At 46.9% G+C, this 19,235-nt stretch overlaps 3 protein-coding genes across 3 annotated transcripts; all 3 read left to right on the forward strand.

Moving 5' to 3' along the window:
- Window positions 1-6,220: 6,220 nt before the first annotated feature.
- Window positions 6,221-8,012, forward strand: HD556DRAFT_1305816 (uncharacterized protein; the record flags this gene model as incomplete). The annotated part of the gene is made up of 7 exons (XM_041299834.1): window positions 6,221-6,279; window positions 6,321-6,354; window positions 6,481-6,507; window positions 6,577-6,732; window positions 6,852-7,082; window positions 7,135-7,359; window positions 7,413-8,012. The coding sequence occupies 7 exons, from the start codon at window positions 6,221-6,223 to the stop codon at window positions 8,010-8,012; spliced, it is 1,332 nt and encodes a 443-aa protein (XP_041163509.1).
- A 568-nt stretch (window positions 8,013-8,580) lies between these two features.
- Window positions 8,581-10,124, forward strand: HD556DRAFT_1440035 (uncharacterized protein; the record flags this gene model as incomplete). Its single annotated transcript, XM_041306049.1, has 8 exons — window positions 8,581-8,735; window positions 8,799-8,927; window positions 8,978-9,086; window positions 9,137-9,327; window positions 9,375-9,525; window positions 9,561-9,752; window positions 9,798-9,952; window positions 10,004-10,124. The coding sequence occupies 8 exons, from the start codon at window positions 8,581-8,583 to the stop codon at window positions 10,122-10,124; spliced, it is 1,203 nt and encodes a 400-aa protein (XP_041163510.1).
- Window positions 10,125-17,554: 7,430 nt separating this feature from the next.
- Window positions 17,555-18,414, forward strand: HD556DRAFT_1440037 (uncharacterized protein; the record flags this gene model as incomplete). Its single annotated transcript, XM_041306050.1, has 5 exons — window positions 17,555-17,564; window positions 17,623-17,757; window positions 17,809-18,046; window positions 18,104-18,155; window positions 18,211-18,414. 5 exons carry the CDS (start codon window positions 17,555-17,557, stop codon window positions 18,412-18,414), a joined length of 639 nt encoding a protein of 212 aa, XP_041163511.1.
- Between the last annotated feature and the right edge of the window lie 821 nt (window positions 18,415-19,235).

The following is a 19,235-nucleotide window of genomic DNA, read 5'->3' on the forward strand; positions in this document are numbered from 1 at the left end:
TTGTAAATGCTATTAGTACTGTCATTTAGCAGACCACCGGGACAGTCTCTGACTACTAGGTCAGAAGTATCATAGTCTTTAGATGATCTTAAGCACGCATCACATGTATTTTGGAAGTAGTAAATTATATCAATTGCCAATGGAGTACCACTGTCTGTGTTTGGTTGTCTTTGGAATGCAGTCTGGTCCGAGTCGCGTAGAGTAAGGAATCATCCGAGTCCGATTATCAGGTTGAGGTCACCAGCTTCCGTCTGCTCGAGGTAGGCATATTGTCGTCTACCTGACTCGTCATCAACCACAATTAGTACGACTACTACAAGCAGTACTCTTACCACCCGAGCCGTTACTAATACATGGTTACTAGTCACTGGCGTCATTCCAATTTCGGACGGCCGCCATTCCTGCTCGTCCGACGAATGTGTAGAAAACGTCTATGGCTTCAAGTTGTTCTTAGTCTCTCATTCTTCATCTATTTGATGGTAGTAGTATTCTGCAACGCTCCAGGTTGCTCCTGGGAAAAAGCCACTGATAGTCGAGGACTCACTAGACATCGTGCAACATGCAAGTTCTATCAGCGGTCTAGCGTCGTCAGCAGCCAGAAGAGACAACAGAGGGCGAAGGATGCAGCAGCTAGAATTTTGACACGACCGTTGGGACCAGCCGCAAAGCCGGGCTCAGTTGGCAGTTCAGGTTCGGTGAGTCTTTCACGTATCATCACTTGCCGAAGTTAGTACGATTATAGTCCAATTGCCTTATAGAAAATATTGCCTATGCAAGTTAAGCATGCTGTGTACTCAGAGAGTGACCACTTAAAACCTATCGTTCCATGCACACCCGGGTCAAGCAGGTACCCCAGCCAGATCCAAGTCAGCGAGGCTGGTATGTCTACTAGCTCAGCCGTGGTCCCTGACTCGGACTTGGAGCAACCTGCATCAGACTCGGAGCAGCCGCAGTTGCGGTTTGATATTGATGAAAGTTTCGAGAACGCAGTCAATGCCGATGTTTTCGGTATGTATTTGAGTCATCCCAGTCGACTGATAACTTGATTGTTCTGCTATTTTCTCAGAAGAACCATCGCACTCGCCGATTCGTCGTAGACAGATCCTTGGGCATTTTGAGGATGTCAATCTTTCTGACGAGGACATCAATAACTTGGATAATAGTAACCATATCGACACTTCGGAACCTTCTCGAAATACAGCGCCGCCACAATCTAGGATTCGGAGAGTTCTATTGACACTACGAGATAAACTTCAAACAAGTTTCAATTCTCTAGGACTTTGTCAACTATACCCTCGTCGCCCGTCCTTTGAGCCAGATAAATTCGTCCCGTCCTCGCTACTTTCATCTACGTGTCCAGCAGCCCTGCCAGAGGCTGATTCAGACATCCTCCCACCTCCATACCCGTTTACCAACATGACTGTCTATCGACTCATGTCTTGGATGAATTCAGGTAGCAACAAGAAATCTGAGGCTGAAGTCGCCCGTCTCGTCAAAGAAGTGATGCTGGCGGAAGATTTTGACTTGAAGCACTTGGAAAACTTCTCAGTGCGGAAGAGTTTACGCGAATTAGACAGTGATTTTAGCAGGAGGAAGATCGAGTTTCCAGATGACTGGTTACAGGCCGATGTCACCATCAAGATTCCCACAAAATCGAAGGAGGACGATGCAAAACCTTTCTCCATCCCTGGATTCCATTTTCGCCCTCTCGTCGAAGTCATTTGGTCAGCTTTCACTGACGTTCAAGCAAGGGCATTCCACCTTTCGCCTTTCAAGCGCCTGTGGAAGGATCCATTAGATAATCACAAAGAACGAATATTTGATGAGTTATACACCTCTGACTCTTGGCTAGATGCCCAAGACGAGGTGCAGAAGCTCCCAAGGGAGCCTGGATGTACACTAGAACGGGTGGTTGCTAGTCTGATGTTTTTTTCGGATGCAACACACCTTGCAAACTTCGGAACTGCGAAGGCCTGGCCCCTCTATATGTACTTCGGCAATCTGACAAAGTACGCTCGTTCTGCACCCAAGTCCGGTGCATGTCACCTTGTGGGATTTCTACCGTCTGTGAGTTGTCCTGCTGTATCTTCAAGGATGGTTATCAACTCGAATGTTGTCCATCAGCTCCCCGATAAAGTCAAAGACATTCTGAGCAACTTGCCTCGTGTATCCAAAAGTGGTATGGCTGCCCTTCACACCCACTGTCGACGTGAACTGTTTCATGCATGCTGGGATACCTTACTAGATCAAGACTTCCTCTATGCATACCGCCATGGTATCGTGCTGAAATGTGCTGACAGTGTATTACGCAGGATTTTTCCTCGTATATTTACATATTCGGCCGATTACCCTGAAAAGTGCGTTCTGTTTGTGAATATGGGCACGTTACTCAACAAATTTCAGAGTTCTAATCGCCACTATCAAAGACATGGGCACATGCCCGTGTCCCCGTTGTCTCACGCCGAAAAGTCTGTTCCCTTCTTTAGGCCTCCTTCGAGATATGAAGAGCCGCATAAATAATCTTCGAGTTTACGTCTCGGCTAATGTTATCAAGGCACGAGAGTATATCTACAAGTCCGGTAATACTGTGGACGGTACAAAGGTCGGAGAGATACTCAGAGAGGGCTCATGGGTGCCTGTTCTAGTAAGTATGAATGGTCTATTGCTCTCCTTGACCGGCTTAGATGAGTGACTTGCAGAATATTTTTGCCGAGAAGTTAGGAGCATTTGGCCTCGACCCATTTCGGATGCTTGTTGTGGACTTTATGCATGAGTGTGAGTTGGGCACCTGGAAGGCACTGTTCACTCACCTCGTCCGGATTCTTTACTCACTTCCTGGAGGAAATAAATTGGTAGCAACCCTAGATGCAAGGTAGGTGAAGTTGACATGACATTTCCACGTAATAATTCTGTTCGATCATAGATTCCGTCAGGTTCTGACCTTTAGCAATGGGGTAATTCGAATGTTTACAGACAACACATCTGAGATGAAGAGACTGGCAGCACGAGACTTTGAAGACATATTGCAGGTTTTGTCTTACTCGACTCGACTATTCTCTACCTGCCTTACTGACGGTCTCTCTCCAGTGTGCAATACCTGTGTTTGAAGGGTTGTTTCCCGATACCCATGATAAGATCGTGCAGTCTCTTTTATTCAGATTCGCTCAGTGGCATGCACTCGCGAAGCTGAGAATTCATTCAGAATCGAGCCTGTGTTTCTTTGAGAAGACGTTCAAAATTCTCTCTAAGCAATTGCGGAAGTTCCGCGATTTTACCTGTGCTGCCTTTGAGACTGTAGAGTTGCCTAAAGAAAAGGCAGCTCGCCAACGAAGGTTTACCCAGCACGGCGGTTCTTCAGAATTTAAAGGTCCCAGGATCAAGAAGTTTAATTTGAGCACCTACAAGTTTCATGCAATGGGCGATTATGTACGAACCATCAAGCTCTTTGGTACGACAGATTCGTTTACCACTCAGATTGTAAGCATTGTCTCTTTCCTCAAGTATGGTTCTGATTATGCAAATTGGCTAGGGGGAGCTGGCGCACAGAGCCTTGAAAGCATTCTATCCGCTAACTAGCAAGTTAGATACCCCGGCTCAATTAGCAAAGCATGAACACAGGCGTCATGTACTACGGCGAGTCGCGGAAGCAGGAGGTATCTCTTCTTCAAACAACCAATCGCCGGCCGACTGTCTACCTCCAACACTACACAAACACCATCATTTTATTTCACCCAGTCGAAATGATCCGATTTCTTTGTTTGAATTCCTCCGAGAACACGATGATGATCCAGCTACTAAGGTAAAACTAACATTTTGGCCCAGTTCGCGTATCAATTTACTTATGACGACTTTCAGAACTTCATCCCGAAACTGAAGGACCACATTTTGTATCGGCTGAAAAAGTTAGATGTTAGTCATTGTGACCGCACATTTTCAGACGAGGAACGTAATTCGGTCATCATCCCTAACAATACAGTCTACTCCGTCAAAACCATGCAGGTACACTATACAACTTGCGATATGAGGCGCGAGTACAATACTATCAACCCCAGAACCAGTGCAGATCTTATGGTGCTCTCAGGAGAAACCTCACCCAGCCACCCGTACTGGTACGCTCGTGTACTGGGGATTTACCACATGGAAACGTGGCTCAAGGGTCCGGGTGTTGGCCGACCTGAGAAACAGCACTTGGAGGTCCTCCATGTCAGGTGGCTCGCACCACTAATATCATCAGACTATCAATCAGGGATGCAGTGCGCTCGCCTGCCCAAATTGGTGTTTGTGGAGGAGTCAGACTATGACGCATTTGGGTTTCTTGATCCAGGCCAAGTGGTTCGAGGGAGTCATTTGATTCCTGCATTCGTTTCAGGTCGCGGTGTAACTTCACTTCGCCACGGGAAATCGTTAGCACGAGCCGAAGATGAGCTAGATGACTGGGAAGAATACTATGTCGGGATGTGAGTACAGCATGTCTCCGTGTGAAGTTGATGACTCTGATCTGTCAGCTAGTTTCGTCGATCGTGATATGTTCTTACGTTACACTTACTTGGGCGTAGGGCACCCAACAACTTTGAGGAGGATTGTCAAAGACTCAGGCTACTCTAGCCTCGAGTCAGCGACAGTGACACCAGTGGAATATATGGACGTCGACTCGGATGAAGCTAGAAATGATGGTGAGGGCGGCAGCAGCAAGGATAACGATGAACAACTCGAACAAATGGATGTGGACCTTCAACTTGAAGATGAGGAGGACTCAGAGTTCGGATCAGAATATGACTATGGCTATGATGATATTGAGGGAGGATTGGGCGAGGAGGAAGTTCCTGATCATGCCTCAGACTCGTTCGGTGACTCTGACCTGGATGATGACCTCTCTTTTTGAGATAGGCCGTTCGCGCAGACACTTATAACTTGTGTGGAATGTAAGTCTGGTCCGAGTTGCTTTGTGACTAGAGTCACTGTGAGTACCATCAATCATCGTCCAGAGTGCAACAACCACTGACCATGAAACCAGCCAAAATTCGAATCGCCTTGACAAGCGATCACTGCCAGTAGTACTAGGCCTGGTCAGGGTACAGTGGCCCCATCGGATCCAGAGTCCATGGCAGGCCTAGCGGCGTCTGAAGTGACCAAGTATATTAATTGAAGTCGTCCAAGATAATAATAAAAAGTACCGTTCAGATTGCATTTCAGATCTTGAAATCGGATGGTATTTAGTCCGAGAACATGTTATTGATCAGGACTCCGAGTCAGGTAGTTGGTGGCGGGACCCTGAGTCAATTGTCGGGCGCTATGTTTATCACTTCAAACTCCGCTACCCGTGAACCCAGACACTTGCTCTCAGACACACGGATATGGTGTCTTGCGCGGACCTTCACCCAGATCGGCCATTTTAGATTATACAACGGCCCGCTGGGCATCCCAGGACCCTTCCAATTCCATGTCACTCGTCTCCTCATTTCAAACCTGCTCCAAAACAGAAACCTTTCACAGTGTGTAATAGCTACGCGTCTTTTTTCATATCTTACACTGATACCAACCACTTGACGCACAATGGCAGCTTGGTCTTTCGTAAGCGTGCAACTCCTCGATTGGCAAACGTAGTAGGGTCCAAATGGTCAATCTGGCGAACATATATCCCCTCCCCGGGTCTGCACTCAATACAATGCTCTTCCTTGATGCCAACTTAGTATTTTCTAATAAGTCATATCTTCAGGCGAGTTTGCGCGCTTGTGAGTTGTTTTTGCTGCTGTTTTCCTTGCGTCTTACTAATTGGCATTGATAGCTCAACGCTCGCAGGAGGAACGTCTTTGGGTCCAATCATCCCAGTTCGAAAGGTCTTTTTTCTGCTAATTCGATCAAGCCCTCAGGTCCTAATTATACTACTAGTCAAAGGGAGAGCGCTTTGCGATGGTTGTTGTGAATAGACTCGCTGATGTTGAGATGCTCAGGAGCGCTCTCAGATAGCAATGTCTTGCTATCCCATTTTTGTGTTCTCCTCTGTAAATTTTGTCACTACTTGTCTGCTTCGCTTTCTGGGCCTTATTTGCATGAAAAATAGATCGAGTTACTACCTTGTGTTAAGTGCTTTCCTTCACTGACTCGGTCGGCTCCTGTATCCAATTCATAAATGGCGGCTAAAGTGGAAGCGTTCACCGACTCGTTCGCGCCCTCCGCAAGCTGCTTTTCCAGCACCCCCGGTGACAGTTCAAATTCAAATATGTCTTTCGGCTCCTTTGGCATTTGTCTGCCTCTTTCCCGACTGGGCCTCGGCACAAGGTTAATTAGGACCTCCCAATTGGGATTCTTTCTCCATCAAGGATCTCATCGTATCATGTATGGCCAAATAGCACGGTAAGTATTATTAGCTCTCTCATGATTTCCTAAAATTCATCATTGACACTTCGGATATGTTTGTTGTCGAGTCATATTCAGTTAGTCTCGGGTACATGATACGTATACACCTCAACAACCCTTCAGCCTCCTTCATCTAAAAGTCAGATGATGGTAAGTGAAGTCTTTGCCCCTTGGTACCATATCCCTAGAATGGTTAACTCAAGTCTTTCTGCTCGTCAGCGCACCCGTGCGCAAACTGCAGCCTTTCTCCTTGGTGTTCGTTCGGAACTACCAGATGTCGACGAAGGAGTCAACAGTCGCACAGTTCGGCATTTTTACGAAGGAATGGACGAAGAGCCATCTACTACAGAACGGCACCATGCCCAGCTTCAAAAAGTAAGTGAAGTATATCCGTCTCAGGTGTGACGGGATGCTCATGTCGTGCAACACTAGTCGAATTCAGAGTTCCTCTCCATACCACGGATAGCAATCAATCGACCACATATGTGGACCAGTCTTACTCTGAGTCAGATTGCCGCCTGGACATATTTGACGCCATCAGAGCTACAATGGACGTACCAAAACTATACCAACACTTGGGCTGGCGTCTGTCTACCGCACGCCGCATGGACCCGCCGCATCGTCTTTTAACCTCACTTGATATTGATAGCGCCTTCAAAGCTGCGAGGGCGGAACAGAGCTCTGGCACAAAAAAGAAGAGAGTTGCTATTGAAGTTGTTAATACTGTACGTTTTTGGTGCTTGCGAGTGGTACGACGTGGTAAATAACTTCATGCAGGCTAAAGATTTGAAGCAAACCAAGCGAAAGGCGGTCGTGTCTTCTTCAGGCAGGCAGAACTCGCCTGTACCATACACAAAGGAGTTGGAGAAAGTCAAGAGCAAGTTGCGCTGCTCCGTCCATCAACTCGGAGAGGACACATTCTGTTGGGTGGATCTATCTCAGCCAAACGCTCCACATTATCCGCTGTGTACCCAGGACCTGCAGGAGTGGGCTAAATATTTGGTATGGGATACCTATTCGCTGCAATGGTACGACATGATGCTCACGCATTGTAGCTCGAAACTGGAGATCCAGACAACACCTGCATCACTCCACCCAGCACGCCCCATTTCGATGAAGTTCGGAGGATACGTAAGGAGCGAACTGTGCTGCCACTTCAGAGGGTGCCCACTGAAGTCATATCACCTATCATTCATAATCATATTCACCTCTCATCTGCCGCCAGCGACGTCTCTGATGGAGTTTTTGCCAGAGCACAGGGAGAAGGTCATATGGCTTTTCAACCACTCAAGAGGACCTTTGCGCTCTACATGGAGAGCGACGAAGAGTCCGACACCGAGGAGCCGCCGCAGCACATCAAGGATGTTCTTGCGCATATTCACTCGCGCTACCCTGACATGAACTTCCCCGAATATGCCGATAAATTGAAGGAACGTGGTATACTATATCTATCAACCGCGGCTCATTTCAGTACCCAATTCTATGAAGAGAAAGTTGGGATGTCAGAGGGCGCTGCGTATACCTTTCAGAGCTGTGTCTCCAAATCGCACATGAATGCGGAACTTGCGAAAGGGAGAAGGAAGGCTAAAGGTAAGAAGAAAGCACGAGCTCAGTCCGGCGATGGGGATGAAGAGAATGTCCTCCCTAGCTTATGATAGATCATTCTTGTCTTGCTTTCGATCTACTCAGAATCTCATAGTTTCGTTTCCGGCTTACAATTTGTAACACTTGATTACTGGTGTCGTAGTACAAGTCCATAATATCATAGGTTCTCTTTATCGTATAATGCGCGAGGTCAGTACTTCTTAGAGGATGCTCAATGACCAGAATCATATGTGAATTCATTACCATGTCTTCTAAGCAAATCCAGCCTTTGCCATACCTCAAAGGGCCTCTGGGGCTCAGGTTCCATTCAAGCGTACTTCGCTTATGAGCTCCGAGCTGGTCTAAAAAACTATCCCCAAAAGGCCTCAAGACACAACCCAGAATGGCTCGGTGGAAAGCACTATTGGTATAATCACCAAACGGCAGGTTCCTTGGACTACCCATAATGAGGTTTACGCAAATCATGTTAACCATATATATTTTCAAGATTGACGGCGCCAGGGTATATAAGACGGTCACCTTGCAGGCTCATTCTCATTCACTAGTACTCGTTCACCTTTCCACACCTCCGTGCCTTCTGCACATAGTATCTCCTCCTTGATTCTTGTTACTTCTTCTATGTCGGCATCCAAGCACGACTCGGGCAACGGGCCTCAACCTCCAGATGTCTCTCTGTCTATACAGATGTCTCCTCATGCCAGGGCGAAGCGAAAAATAGCCACTCTCATGGAGGATATCGAAATCTTGAAGCAGGACAAAGCGACAAAAAACAGGTATGCACGTTCTCGACTTTCCTCACAATGATTGGATTCAGTCGCCTCATTTAAATGTCACAGAAAAACAACTTACTATGTCTCGCAGGGACGAGCAATTCGTCGTATGATTGTCCTTTACGCTCCCATAGAGGACCTCATCGCTGAAAATGACCGTCGTTGTGAAGAGATAAATGTCGCCTCCACTGTGGAGTAAGTAGCCATTTTTCCATGCTGTTGTGCTTATTAACAAAAAGGGACAGTCAGGACCGCCTTCAACGTGGCTATATCGAACTCACGAAGGTACTTCCATGGCTTCATGAGAAGCTGGCTGGTGTTGACCACGAGGAGTCGGAGGACATGCTCAGAAAGGTCCTCCCCAACTTAGTATCACACTTCTTTCCTTCTCATTTTAAATGTAGCTCAAGCGAGGCGCGGACTCAGCTCGTGGCGACGACACGGGGACCCTAAAAGACCTCGTGGCTACATGGGTGAACGTGGAGTATAGTCCGACTCCGCTCATTAGGCCCGGCGACAAGCATCATCGAGGTTTTGTGAGTGATGCGTGTGGTAAACTACTATGCCCAGCGGAATGGCATTGGGAAGACGTACTGTAAGTGATGATCCTTGTTGCTTACATGTTGGTGATATTTTTCCCAGCGTCAAGGCTGGCATTCGTGACCGCATGACTGCTTTCATTGTATCGGAAAATTCGTGGCCATCATTCATGTACGAAAATTATGTGGCGGACACCAAGAATCTGGAGCGTGGTTTGATGAAGTCGAAGTTATTACTTATGGCAAGCAACCTGGTTTTTTAACTGATCGATAGCTTATCGCATCACAGGGGTTCAAGGCAATATTTACATCCCCCTCCTCGGCCAACGAAGTGGATGGCGAAGGTGATGGCGCCAATATTATTGAGAACAACCGGCGCGCCCGGAGGCGATCAGACCAAACTAGGGTAAAAACTTGCGTTGCTTCCATCATAGGCATGAGGAAAGTAACTCCTCGCGCGATCGCGTACACTGCTTGCCAGGTTAGCGTTAACTCTTGCCTCTCGACTATGACGTTAATTCTGCAGATCCGGTTCGCACTTTCCTCCATCACCTCCTGGCGCACCGTGGACGGAGACTTCGACTATCAGCTTTTCTGGAACAACATCGTAGACTTCTTTGAGGACGCCCCGTGTCCAGCTGCGCAATCGAGAATGAAGGAGCTTCTTGAGTGGTGGACCAGGTAGGTCATCTATTGTTGGCGACTTGCTCTGATCACTCACTCTCTACGCAGAAAAGTTTTTGGCAGAAACCATCGACAGGACTTGATGCCGGACGTTGTCTCCAAAATGTCCATCAGTGCTCTCGCCGCTCAGAGACAACAGATGGAAGACGCCACATTTGACTCTGATTAGTTGCTTGTCATTTACTCGCTTGTTGATTGCTCTATGTTTATTCCTACATAGTACATTACACCTGCTGCTAATTTTACCATGATCTGTCTTCTTGAAAATGTAAATCAAACAGTTGTTGGTCCACAACAATACCTAAGATGCTCGTTTAATGTTAAGTAAGGTCACCACTATGAACTCCTGAGGGGAGATCCTACGTGATAAAGCATCCCGTGAAGTGGGACAGACGCAATGATGTCGATAAGTGAAAAAAACCCTAAGACGCTCGTTGAGTCGTAAAGTAGAACATCAAGGTGAAGCATTACTCACCACTATAAACTCTCGAGCGGAGATCCTACGTGATAAAGTGTCCCGCGAAGTGGGACAGACGCAATGATGTCGATAAGTGAAAAAAACCCTAAGACGCTCGTTGAGTCGTAAAGTAAAACATCAAGGTGAAGCATTACTCACCACTATAAACTCTCGAGCGGAGATCCTACGTGATAAAGCGTCCCGCGAAGTGGGACAGACGCAATGATGTCAACAAGTGAAAAAAAACCTAAGACACTCATTGAGTCGTAAAGTAAGACATCAAGGCGAAGCATCACTCACCACTGTAAACTCTCGGGCGGAGATCCTACGTGATAAAGCGTCCCACGAAGTGGGACAGACGCAATGATGTCAACAAGTGAAAAAAAACCTAAGACGCTCGTTGAGTTGTAAAGTAAGACATCAAGGCGAAGCATCACTCACCACTGTAAACCCTTGGGCGGAGATCCTATGTCATCCAGCGTCCCGCAAAGTGGGACAGACGCAATGCTATCGACAAGTGAAAAAAAACCTAAGACGCTCGTTGAGTCGTGAAGTAAGACATCAAGGTGAAGTAACACTCACCACTGTAAACCCTTGGGCGGAGATCCTATGTCATCCAGCGTCCCGCAAAGTGGGACAGACGCAATGCTATCGACAAGTGAAAAAAAACCTAAGACGCTCGTTGAGTTGTGAAGTAAGACATCAAGGTGAAGTAACACTCACCGCTATGAACTCTGGGGTGGTCTTGAAACTGTAAGATCCTGCACTTTAATGTGCACTTCATAAATCATCATGTCTCCGCCAGACATATTCAAGATGTCCCGTATCTGAGCGACGCCCTCATGAACGTTATGTCCTCGAGAGGCACCGATCGTTATGTCCCTGCCGATTGTTTAGCTTTGTAATGTCAGTTGAGCATATTATTTGCATTTGCCAATGCTGATCAATATGCCCCGACTTGCTCCGCAAGGACGATCCGACAACCACGTGCCTTGACGTTAGGCTCCGAAGGCTTTGGCGGTAGAAGATTTCTCCCACAATATTCTGAGCCTGATACCACATTATACGTTTGAGAGATCGTGTTCAATGAAAATCTCATGCGCACAACTCTGCTGTTGCTATATGTTTGCAAATCACCATCTATCTAGTGCTGCCGAAGTCCGGTTCGGTCCGGTTCTTGGGCCTCCAAATGCGAACCCTGAACCGGACCATCGGTCAGGTTCAGGCAATGAGGGCGAACGTCGAACTGGACCCTTCCGAACGCGTTCGGAAGCGTTCGGTTCGAGTTCAGAACGCGTTCGAACGTCCGAACGCTATGTATAAATTCAAAAAAAATGAAGGAAATACATGAAAAATTCGACATAAATGAGTACAGTAACTACACGATATCCATGTCAGGGTATTCACGAGCAGCGGCGAACTCAGCTTGAGCCGTTGCAGATATGTGGCCTTGACGGTATCCGTTCTTCAACAACTGAAGTGCCTCAAACGTTGTCGGCAACAGACAGTTTCGCTGTGTGGTCCCAGTGATGCCGCCGCTCGAAAACGCTCGTTCGGATGCAACAGCAGAGCCTTGAATGGCTAAGTAATCCTTAGCAATGCGCGAGATAGTAGGATATTGAATTGAGTGATGCTAAGGAATATTTATGTCAACTTGTAAGGAATAGGGATTCGAAAAAAAACACTCACGCCCCACCAAGCTACTACGTTCTCAATATCCTCTAGTGGGGAAGCCAGGTAGTCCTCGAGCTCTTGACGAGGCCTTCGGCTTGCAGTGTCACTTGCACCACGGGATTTGACAGCGTCACGCATCCAGCTGTGGCCATACGAGCCTTGGCGTGCAAGAGAGGAAGGAGCCACGACAGCAGGCTCTGCAGCCGGCAAGGAATGGTGATGATAGTACCTGTCGAAAACAATCTGCAGGCATCTCATGCCCTTGTCGAAGTCGCGGGGCTCCCATTTGCTCTTCGCATACGCAGTCTTATAGTTGGGGTCCAGCGCTAGATACAATACATTAGATAGGGCTTTACATTAATCAAAACACGTACCGAGACAAATGAAATAGACGTCGGTTTCATCGATCTTATGGTACCACTTGCGAAGATTGTCGATGCCACAGTCAATGGCGGTTGCAAAGTCGGCAAACTTCGAAGACCCGGCCATATTTTGCCAGGTTTGTTGGAGGAATTCAAGTACCGGGATCGCACGCCATACAGTGGGTTCGCGAGTCGCAGAGAATGATTGCTGCGCATTTGCAGGCTCCTGGTAATGCAATAAGTTAATAAAAATTAAACTCATCAATGAAGAAGCACGCACCTGAAGCACGTCATGCATCAACTCTAAGTTCTTCCATTCCTCGGCCGAGAGCTTGAATGTGCCATAGGACTTGCCCTGCAGGTTGGGGACTTCGTCGCTATCATCTGCGAGCTGTATGAACCTATTCACACCCTGCTGATAGAGTTAGTAATTGTTTGTAGGGACAGTAGCGGTAAACTAACCTTACGCAACTTGAGGGTGCGCTCTAACATGCCAAACAGTGAGGCCCATCGAGTGCGAATCCATTTCAAAAGCTCGAGGTTGGGTTCATTGACCTCCGCGCAACACTTGTGGAAGAAAGTACGGGCTTGGGGAGATTTCCGTACCTAAATAAACAGTTAGTCAAAGCAAGGCTAATCAGACGAGGCACAAACTTACCTGCCCAACAAATGCAAGGGCTTTGCCCACAGTATCGGCGACATCGAAGTCAGTCGCTTCATCGTCGTCATCTTCATTGGTCTCGTTCCTGACGAGAACACTTGCAGGGGTAGGCGCAACCTCTTCAACGAAATGTTTTGCGGCCAGATGTAGGGCGTGCTCCATACAACTGAAAAGACATTAGCATATAATAGAAAGTGATATAAATATAACCCTTACCGTACACGGTGCTCTCCTGCAACCCATTCCTCACCAGAAGGGTCAATAGCGAGTGCAATGGTCTGAATTGCCGTGTCGTTATTGGTGGTGTTGTCGGCCGTGAACCATCCAACCTTGGTGTGAAAGTCGTAGTTATTGATAGTTTCAATTAAAATCCTTCCGATATTGCTACCGCTATGGTTGCCGTTGATGATTGTGAACGCGAGCTGCTCGCTCTTCAACTCCCACTCCTGAGGCTTACCATCTTGGGAGTCAATATAATGCGCAGTGACAGAAAGGAAAGGCACGCCAGGTTCAGACGTCCAGGAGTCGAACGTGATGGAAATTTTGCTGTCGACCTTCTTAAGCTTCTCTTTGACGCGTTGCACGGCAAGCTTGGCCCGCTCGAGTATTTCATCGCGAGTCTTCATGCGATGGGGGATATCCTTATCCAACAGGGAGGGCCGAAGGTATTGAAGCAGGCGACGAAATGGACCCTTATCGACGAGTTGGAACACCTAGTATAAGTATATTAAGTCACAATCACACGAAACAAAAGATTACAAACACGCACCTCATCCTCGGAGACAATGAGCTCGACAATATAGTCCATCAGGCCGGACTTCGTGAACTCAGGAACCTTAGGTGCAAGGGAGGCGTGTAATGTGTGTTGAACTCCGTCGGTTGATTTGGAGTTAAGAGGGATGGCACGACTGTGCATTGTGATTCCTCGGTCGTTGCAGCGGTCTCGGTAAAGGGGGAAGTGGCATTTTGGATTGCGTGCGATGTGCGTGTGGCGGGTTGAGATACTGCCTTTAAAAAAACACTGGCTGGATGGTACGTCATTGCCTCTGGACTTGATGTTAGTTCAGTGCGATTATTTTAACATTGAGACTTACCTGCATACCTCACACCACCAACCGTCCTCGCGTTCTTGGGTGTGAGGGTTCATACGGCCCTTCTCTTGTGTGAAGATCGTCTTTAAGTCTGCACTACGCTCATCTTTCTTCGTCGGCCTGCGATGCTCGCGGTCCTCATCCCCCAATGCCTTTGTCCTTTCGTAAGCTTCCTCTTTGTCTTCTTCCTCCTCCTCGTCTGAAAGTCCCTCTGCGGCAGGGGGTTCTTCATCATCGTCGTCGTCACCATGACGGTTCAGGTGGGAGCCGGTTTGAATTTGTTTGGGTGCAGGCTGCCCCTCAGGAGCTGCTGGTGCTGGTCGCTTTGCTGGAGCGCTGTTGACAGCGTCACGAATCTTCTCCGTCGGTTTGATGGCTCGTCCCGAGCGACGGGACACGAAGGCAGTAATCTTGCCATTGGATGTGGCAGGAGGTGGCGATGGGAGCATGGGGGAATCATCGTCAGGATCGTTGTACCACTTGATGTCCTTAGCGTCTTTCAATTGGCCGTCAGGTCTAAGTGCGCACGACATTTGCACAGCAGGAAGGGTGGGTATTGGACCTAACGTAGATATTTAGACCGCAAACTGTAACATATAATTATACTAGCGCACCTTGAATATACCACTTCCACACATGGAAAGATGCATTCACCGTAGACTGACATTGAGCGCTGAAAGATGTGAATGAGAATCCTAAAGATATGTTCTTGACACAGTAAGATAGATTAGAATACAAATAATGATGTCTGGCTTACCGGAACATTACTGAGGAATGTTGCCACCACAAGGAATGTTGCCACCGCAAAGTAGAAGCCATTCAGGCTCTTGAATCTCCTGCGATTGGTATATTCAGGGCTGACATTGCCCATGGTCGCCAGGAGATCGTTTGTTGCCAGGATATGGTTCAATAGTGATGATGGTGTCGAGTGAATCAGGTACGGAAGCTCCCGTGGGGATCCTCCTCTGCAATTCGGTTCGGATGTGTTCGGACGCGTCCGAACGCGTTCATGATTTCTCGGTATCAGCCAAACCCTGAACCTATGTGAAGGTTCGGTCCGGCGGCTATCCCGAACCTGTGACCGGACCATAGGTCCGGTTCGGAAAGGTTCGGGTTCGAACCGAGGTTCCGAACTGGACTCCGGCAGCACTACATCTATCAATAGTGACATCTACTCTACCATGTATTAGCACATTGTCTATGCTCAATGAATATACTATTTCGACTGACGGTTCGACCAATAAACGTGCGATATGTACAACTCTGCTGTGTTGGTCTTTTTGCAACACAGACTCGTACATTTTACTCTCGAGCAAGTTGCATTCATGTCATAATCATCCTGAGCTAGAAAAAATGTATTATGTGAAGACCAAATGATATCCATCCGTACCACGGGGAACTTCACCAAAGTATCTTTCAGTTTAGCACGTTGAGACCTCTTTCCTTAACCCTCTCAGTCTCGGTCTGTGTTTAACTTCATGAACCTGTGCGCATTAATTTTTTTGTTGATCTATCTAAGTGCAACAGCTCGCGAAGCATATAGTGCCACTGGGTTGGTGTGCTTGCAAATTCGTCTTTCCTCGACAATGCCAAATATTCCCATGTGAAACCGGTCAGCAGATTTACGAAGATTGTTGCGATGCTTTACAATATATTGCTTTATATACTCTTATCATTCGTTCACCGGTTCACTGATGTCACTCGTACAGGATGAAAGCTTACTGCAACACGATACCATCAGGGATCAGCCTGTACAATCAGAAAAAGGGCTTCTAGTGTGTCACAGGCTTATTGACAGGCTTATTGTCTCCTGTGTGCAATTTCTCTTTCGATTTGAGGATGGTGTCGTATAGGTATTCAACATTCAGCGTTGCATCAATCATGATGTATCTGGCAGTACAATACATCGCCATCACATAAGTGCACAATGTATTGAATACGGTGCGCTTTGGATTGGATTTGTTCTATACTATACTTACCTTCTCTTTGTTCATTGTTATAATCATAATGGCCCAATGATCCAAGTGTACGAGGTGCTATGCCGTAGAATGGCCCTTGTTCCATAAGAGTAATCGGAGGGCTGTTCCGCCTCAGGCTGAGTGAAGCCGAATAACGTGCTCGTACCTGTTTCGATCATGTCATGCTTTGAGCTGTGTTAGATAGCTAACTACATGATTCATCAGGAACTCCTTCATGTTTCCAAGCTTGCAACAGAATTACCTCAAAAATCACATTGGAGATAAGTCGTCGACAATCACCGATGACTGGAACTTTCCTGTGCAAGTAGTCACGTGCGTAATACTGGATGAAAAATCTACTTTGATTCCATCAAGGGATTCAACGTGCTTTTGATTCACTCAGGCTGTTCCAAGGGTCTTGAGGCGAGATTAAATGTACATTTCCATTACACTGATTTGGGCGATAGAAATGCTATATCTAGCACAAATGCTGTCGTTATCATTACACCACTAACCTTCCCCACTTGCTCACACCCATCCCTCGAACATGACCTACGTCTCAAACGATCCCAGTTACTGGCCACAAATCAGTGAAAATATTGTTGTAAATTATTGGATAGGTTTGTCGCCCCAAGATGTCTGGATCCAACGTTGACTTGCAGTTTTGCAGTTGCTGCTGGCATCGTGGTGGTATACGATTGGGGTGAGCAGGACAGTGTGCGAAAATCACTGATATTCTCATGGTATTTCCAGTCTTAACACTCGGATAAGAGGTACGTCGATATTATTGCCGGAGCAACCATCTCACTGAGAATCGCGTCTTAGATTGAACTCATCTGGGTGAGTGACAAGAGTCTCGTACCAGAGGAAAACAAGAGCATGCGATGAATTCACGACAGAAACAACGCTTGTCTCTCATAACCGTGTTGTATTTCATTGTTCGTACTCGTGTTGCGCTTTAGCGTGGTGAGCACCTTGTGCTGACTCCAAAATGTTCTAGATACGCTATATTGGAATACCATATTCTGTGTATGTGTCGAGACCAACAACTTTGGACTGTGCTAATAGCTCATCTCTGACAACTAGTGTCTGTCTTTTGCGTATGTCTCATATGCGCTGTGTTCCATTTTTCTGACCGGCGATACACAGAAACTATGCCATCGGTATCGCTGACAGATGCAGTAAGTATTCTGCAACCATCTCATTGCCATCCAATCAATGCGCTCATATGTAGGGGTGAGCAAGATTCAAACCATTGAACTTGGCTCAACATGATGACTCAATACTAGGTGTAAGTCTGAGTCTTTGATACTAATGCGACGGTGTTCAATAATTGCGAGTTTTAGGTGCTATAATATACTCCGCAGTAGGTGGGACAATTGTGGCCTTGTTTGCCATGTTTGGCGGTAGGTGACCCAGGTGCAATACCTCTGTAATATCGACCTGACTGACACACGATGCAAGTGATCATGATTGCTCGGTTACATGCCATGTATCAGGGATCTAGAACGATGCTTATCTTCCTTGTTACTATATTTCTGGCTATAAACATCACCTGCGGAGTAATCGCGGCAATAGTATTCAACAATGTTGTAGCAGGTAAGTCTTACTTGTTGACTTGAAGAACACGGCTCATTGGGAAAACACCAGAGGAGTTCATACTCTCTGGCACGTATATGTGCTATTATGAAATTGATGGGGACGAGCAACTTCTGTTTTCGATGAATTGGACGCTCAGCACTGTTTGGGAGGTCATCGCATTGTGTCTTTCAGTTTGGGCTGCTGTGAAACACTTCCGTGAGCTACGACGACTCGGCCCATCGACAGGATCGACCATCGGGGACTGTTTCATGGTGCTCATACAATCTCACGTTCTTTATTTTGCAAGGTGAGCTTGTAATGTGAACGCGGTTATATTTGTCTGCTTAAGTGCCGCATATGTTAGCTATGTTGGTGTCTCTTCCTTCCAGATTTCTAATCTCTCTCCAGAAATATCGGTGCGCTGACCTGTCGCTGATATCTGCGTGCAACCACTGCTTATTATTTCTGTAGAATTCGCATTTTATTGGAGCTCAGATACTCGGAGGTGCTATTCAAATTTTATTGGTCGTGCAGATGTTTGTACTGGGACCACGCCTCGTCCTGAGCGTTCGAGAATACCACGCCAAACTCGTGGCATCCTCCGACGTAGAAACTAGCATGAGATCGATTGTTTGCCGGGAGCATGTACATGTATCGACTAGCAGTACTGTGTAGGGACATGCTTGCTGAGTGGTCTGCAGGGAGGAGAAATTTGGTTCATGGTATTCATAAGCACCCGCGCTTGAACTAAATGTAAGGGGAAATTATTTGCAACGACTAGCAACTAAACTGGTCTTTGATAACCGATATTACAATACAACGAGAATCAGTGAAAGTGCCTTGACAGCTGATTCTGCGCATTGGTGTTTCACTGTCTGGACATATAGATACTGCGAATCGTGAAGCGAGATAGATGTTAACTCATTAGTGCTCAGATGCGATTTCCTCCGTCCGATGGACCAAGGAGAATGAATGGAATGAATCGCGTAGACTCATAATGGACTGCACGTCTCTTACGAAAGAAATATGGGGTCTGCTGAGTGTGGAGTGGAGAATCAGGAAATGTCAGAGAGCCTCAAGCATACCCATTAAACTACTGATGAGGCATCAATTGCGAGATTATTTGGGAACCCTCGCTAAGCACGACCATAATAGTAAAGCACCGAACGAGATACTGACATGGATTACAGTTTTAGGGCAAGCAAATGATTACTCGAATGAAGTATCTGATAGAATGTGGAAAACGGGGATAAAAGCCAGATGGCCGATGACACCATGACATTGAAGAGGTCATCACAGCATGGCCTCATCAGTCACCTGGACGAACAAACAGAGAGTGAAGGGCTGGAAAACGAAAAGGGTAAGTGTTGTGTCTGTGATAAGGTAGTTGATAGAGGAGAAAAAAACTCAGTATGATGTGTCCGAGCACAAAAAAGTGTGGCCTCCAGAGGTAGTAGAATGTTCCTGAGCGCGAGGAAGAATTATGAGGGCCCGTA

This window comes from Suillus plorans, assembly GCF_016647745.1.
Source record: "Suillus plorans strain S12 chromosome Unknown HD556scaffold_12, whole genome shotgun sequence".
NCBI classification, from domain to species: Eukaryota; Fungi; Basidiomycota; class Agaricomycetes; order Boletales; family Suillaceae; genus Suillus; species Suillus plorans.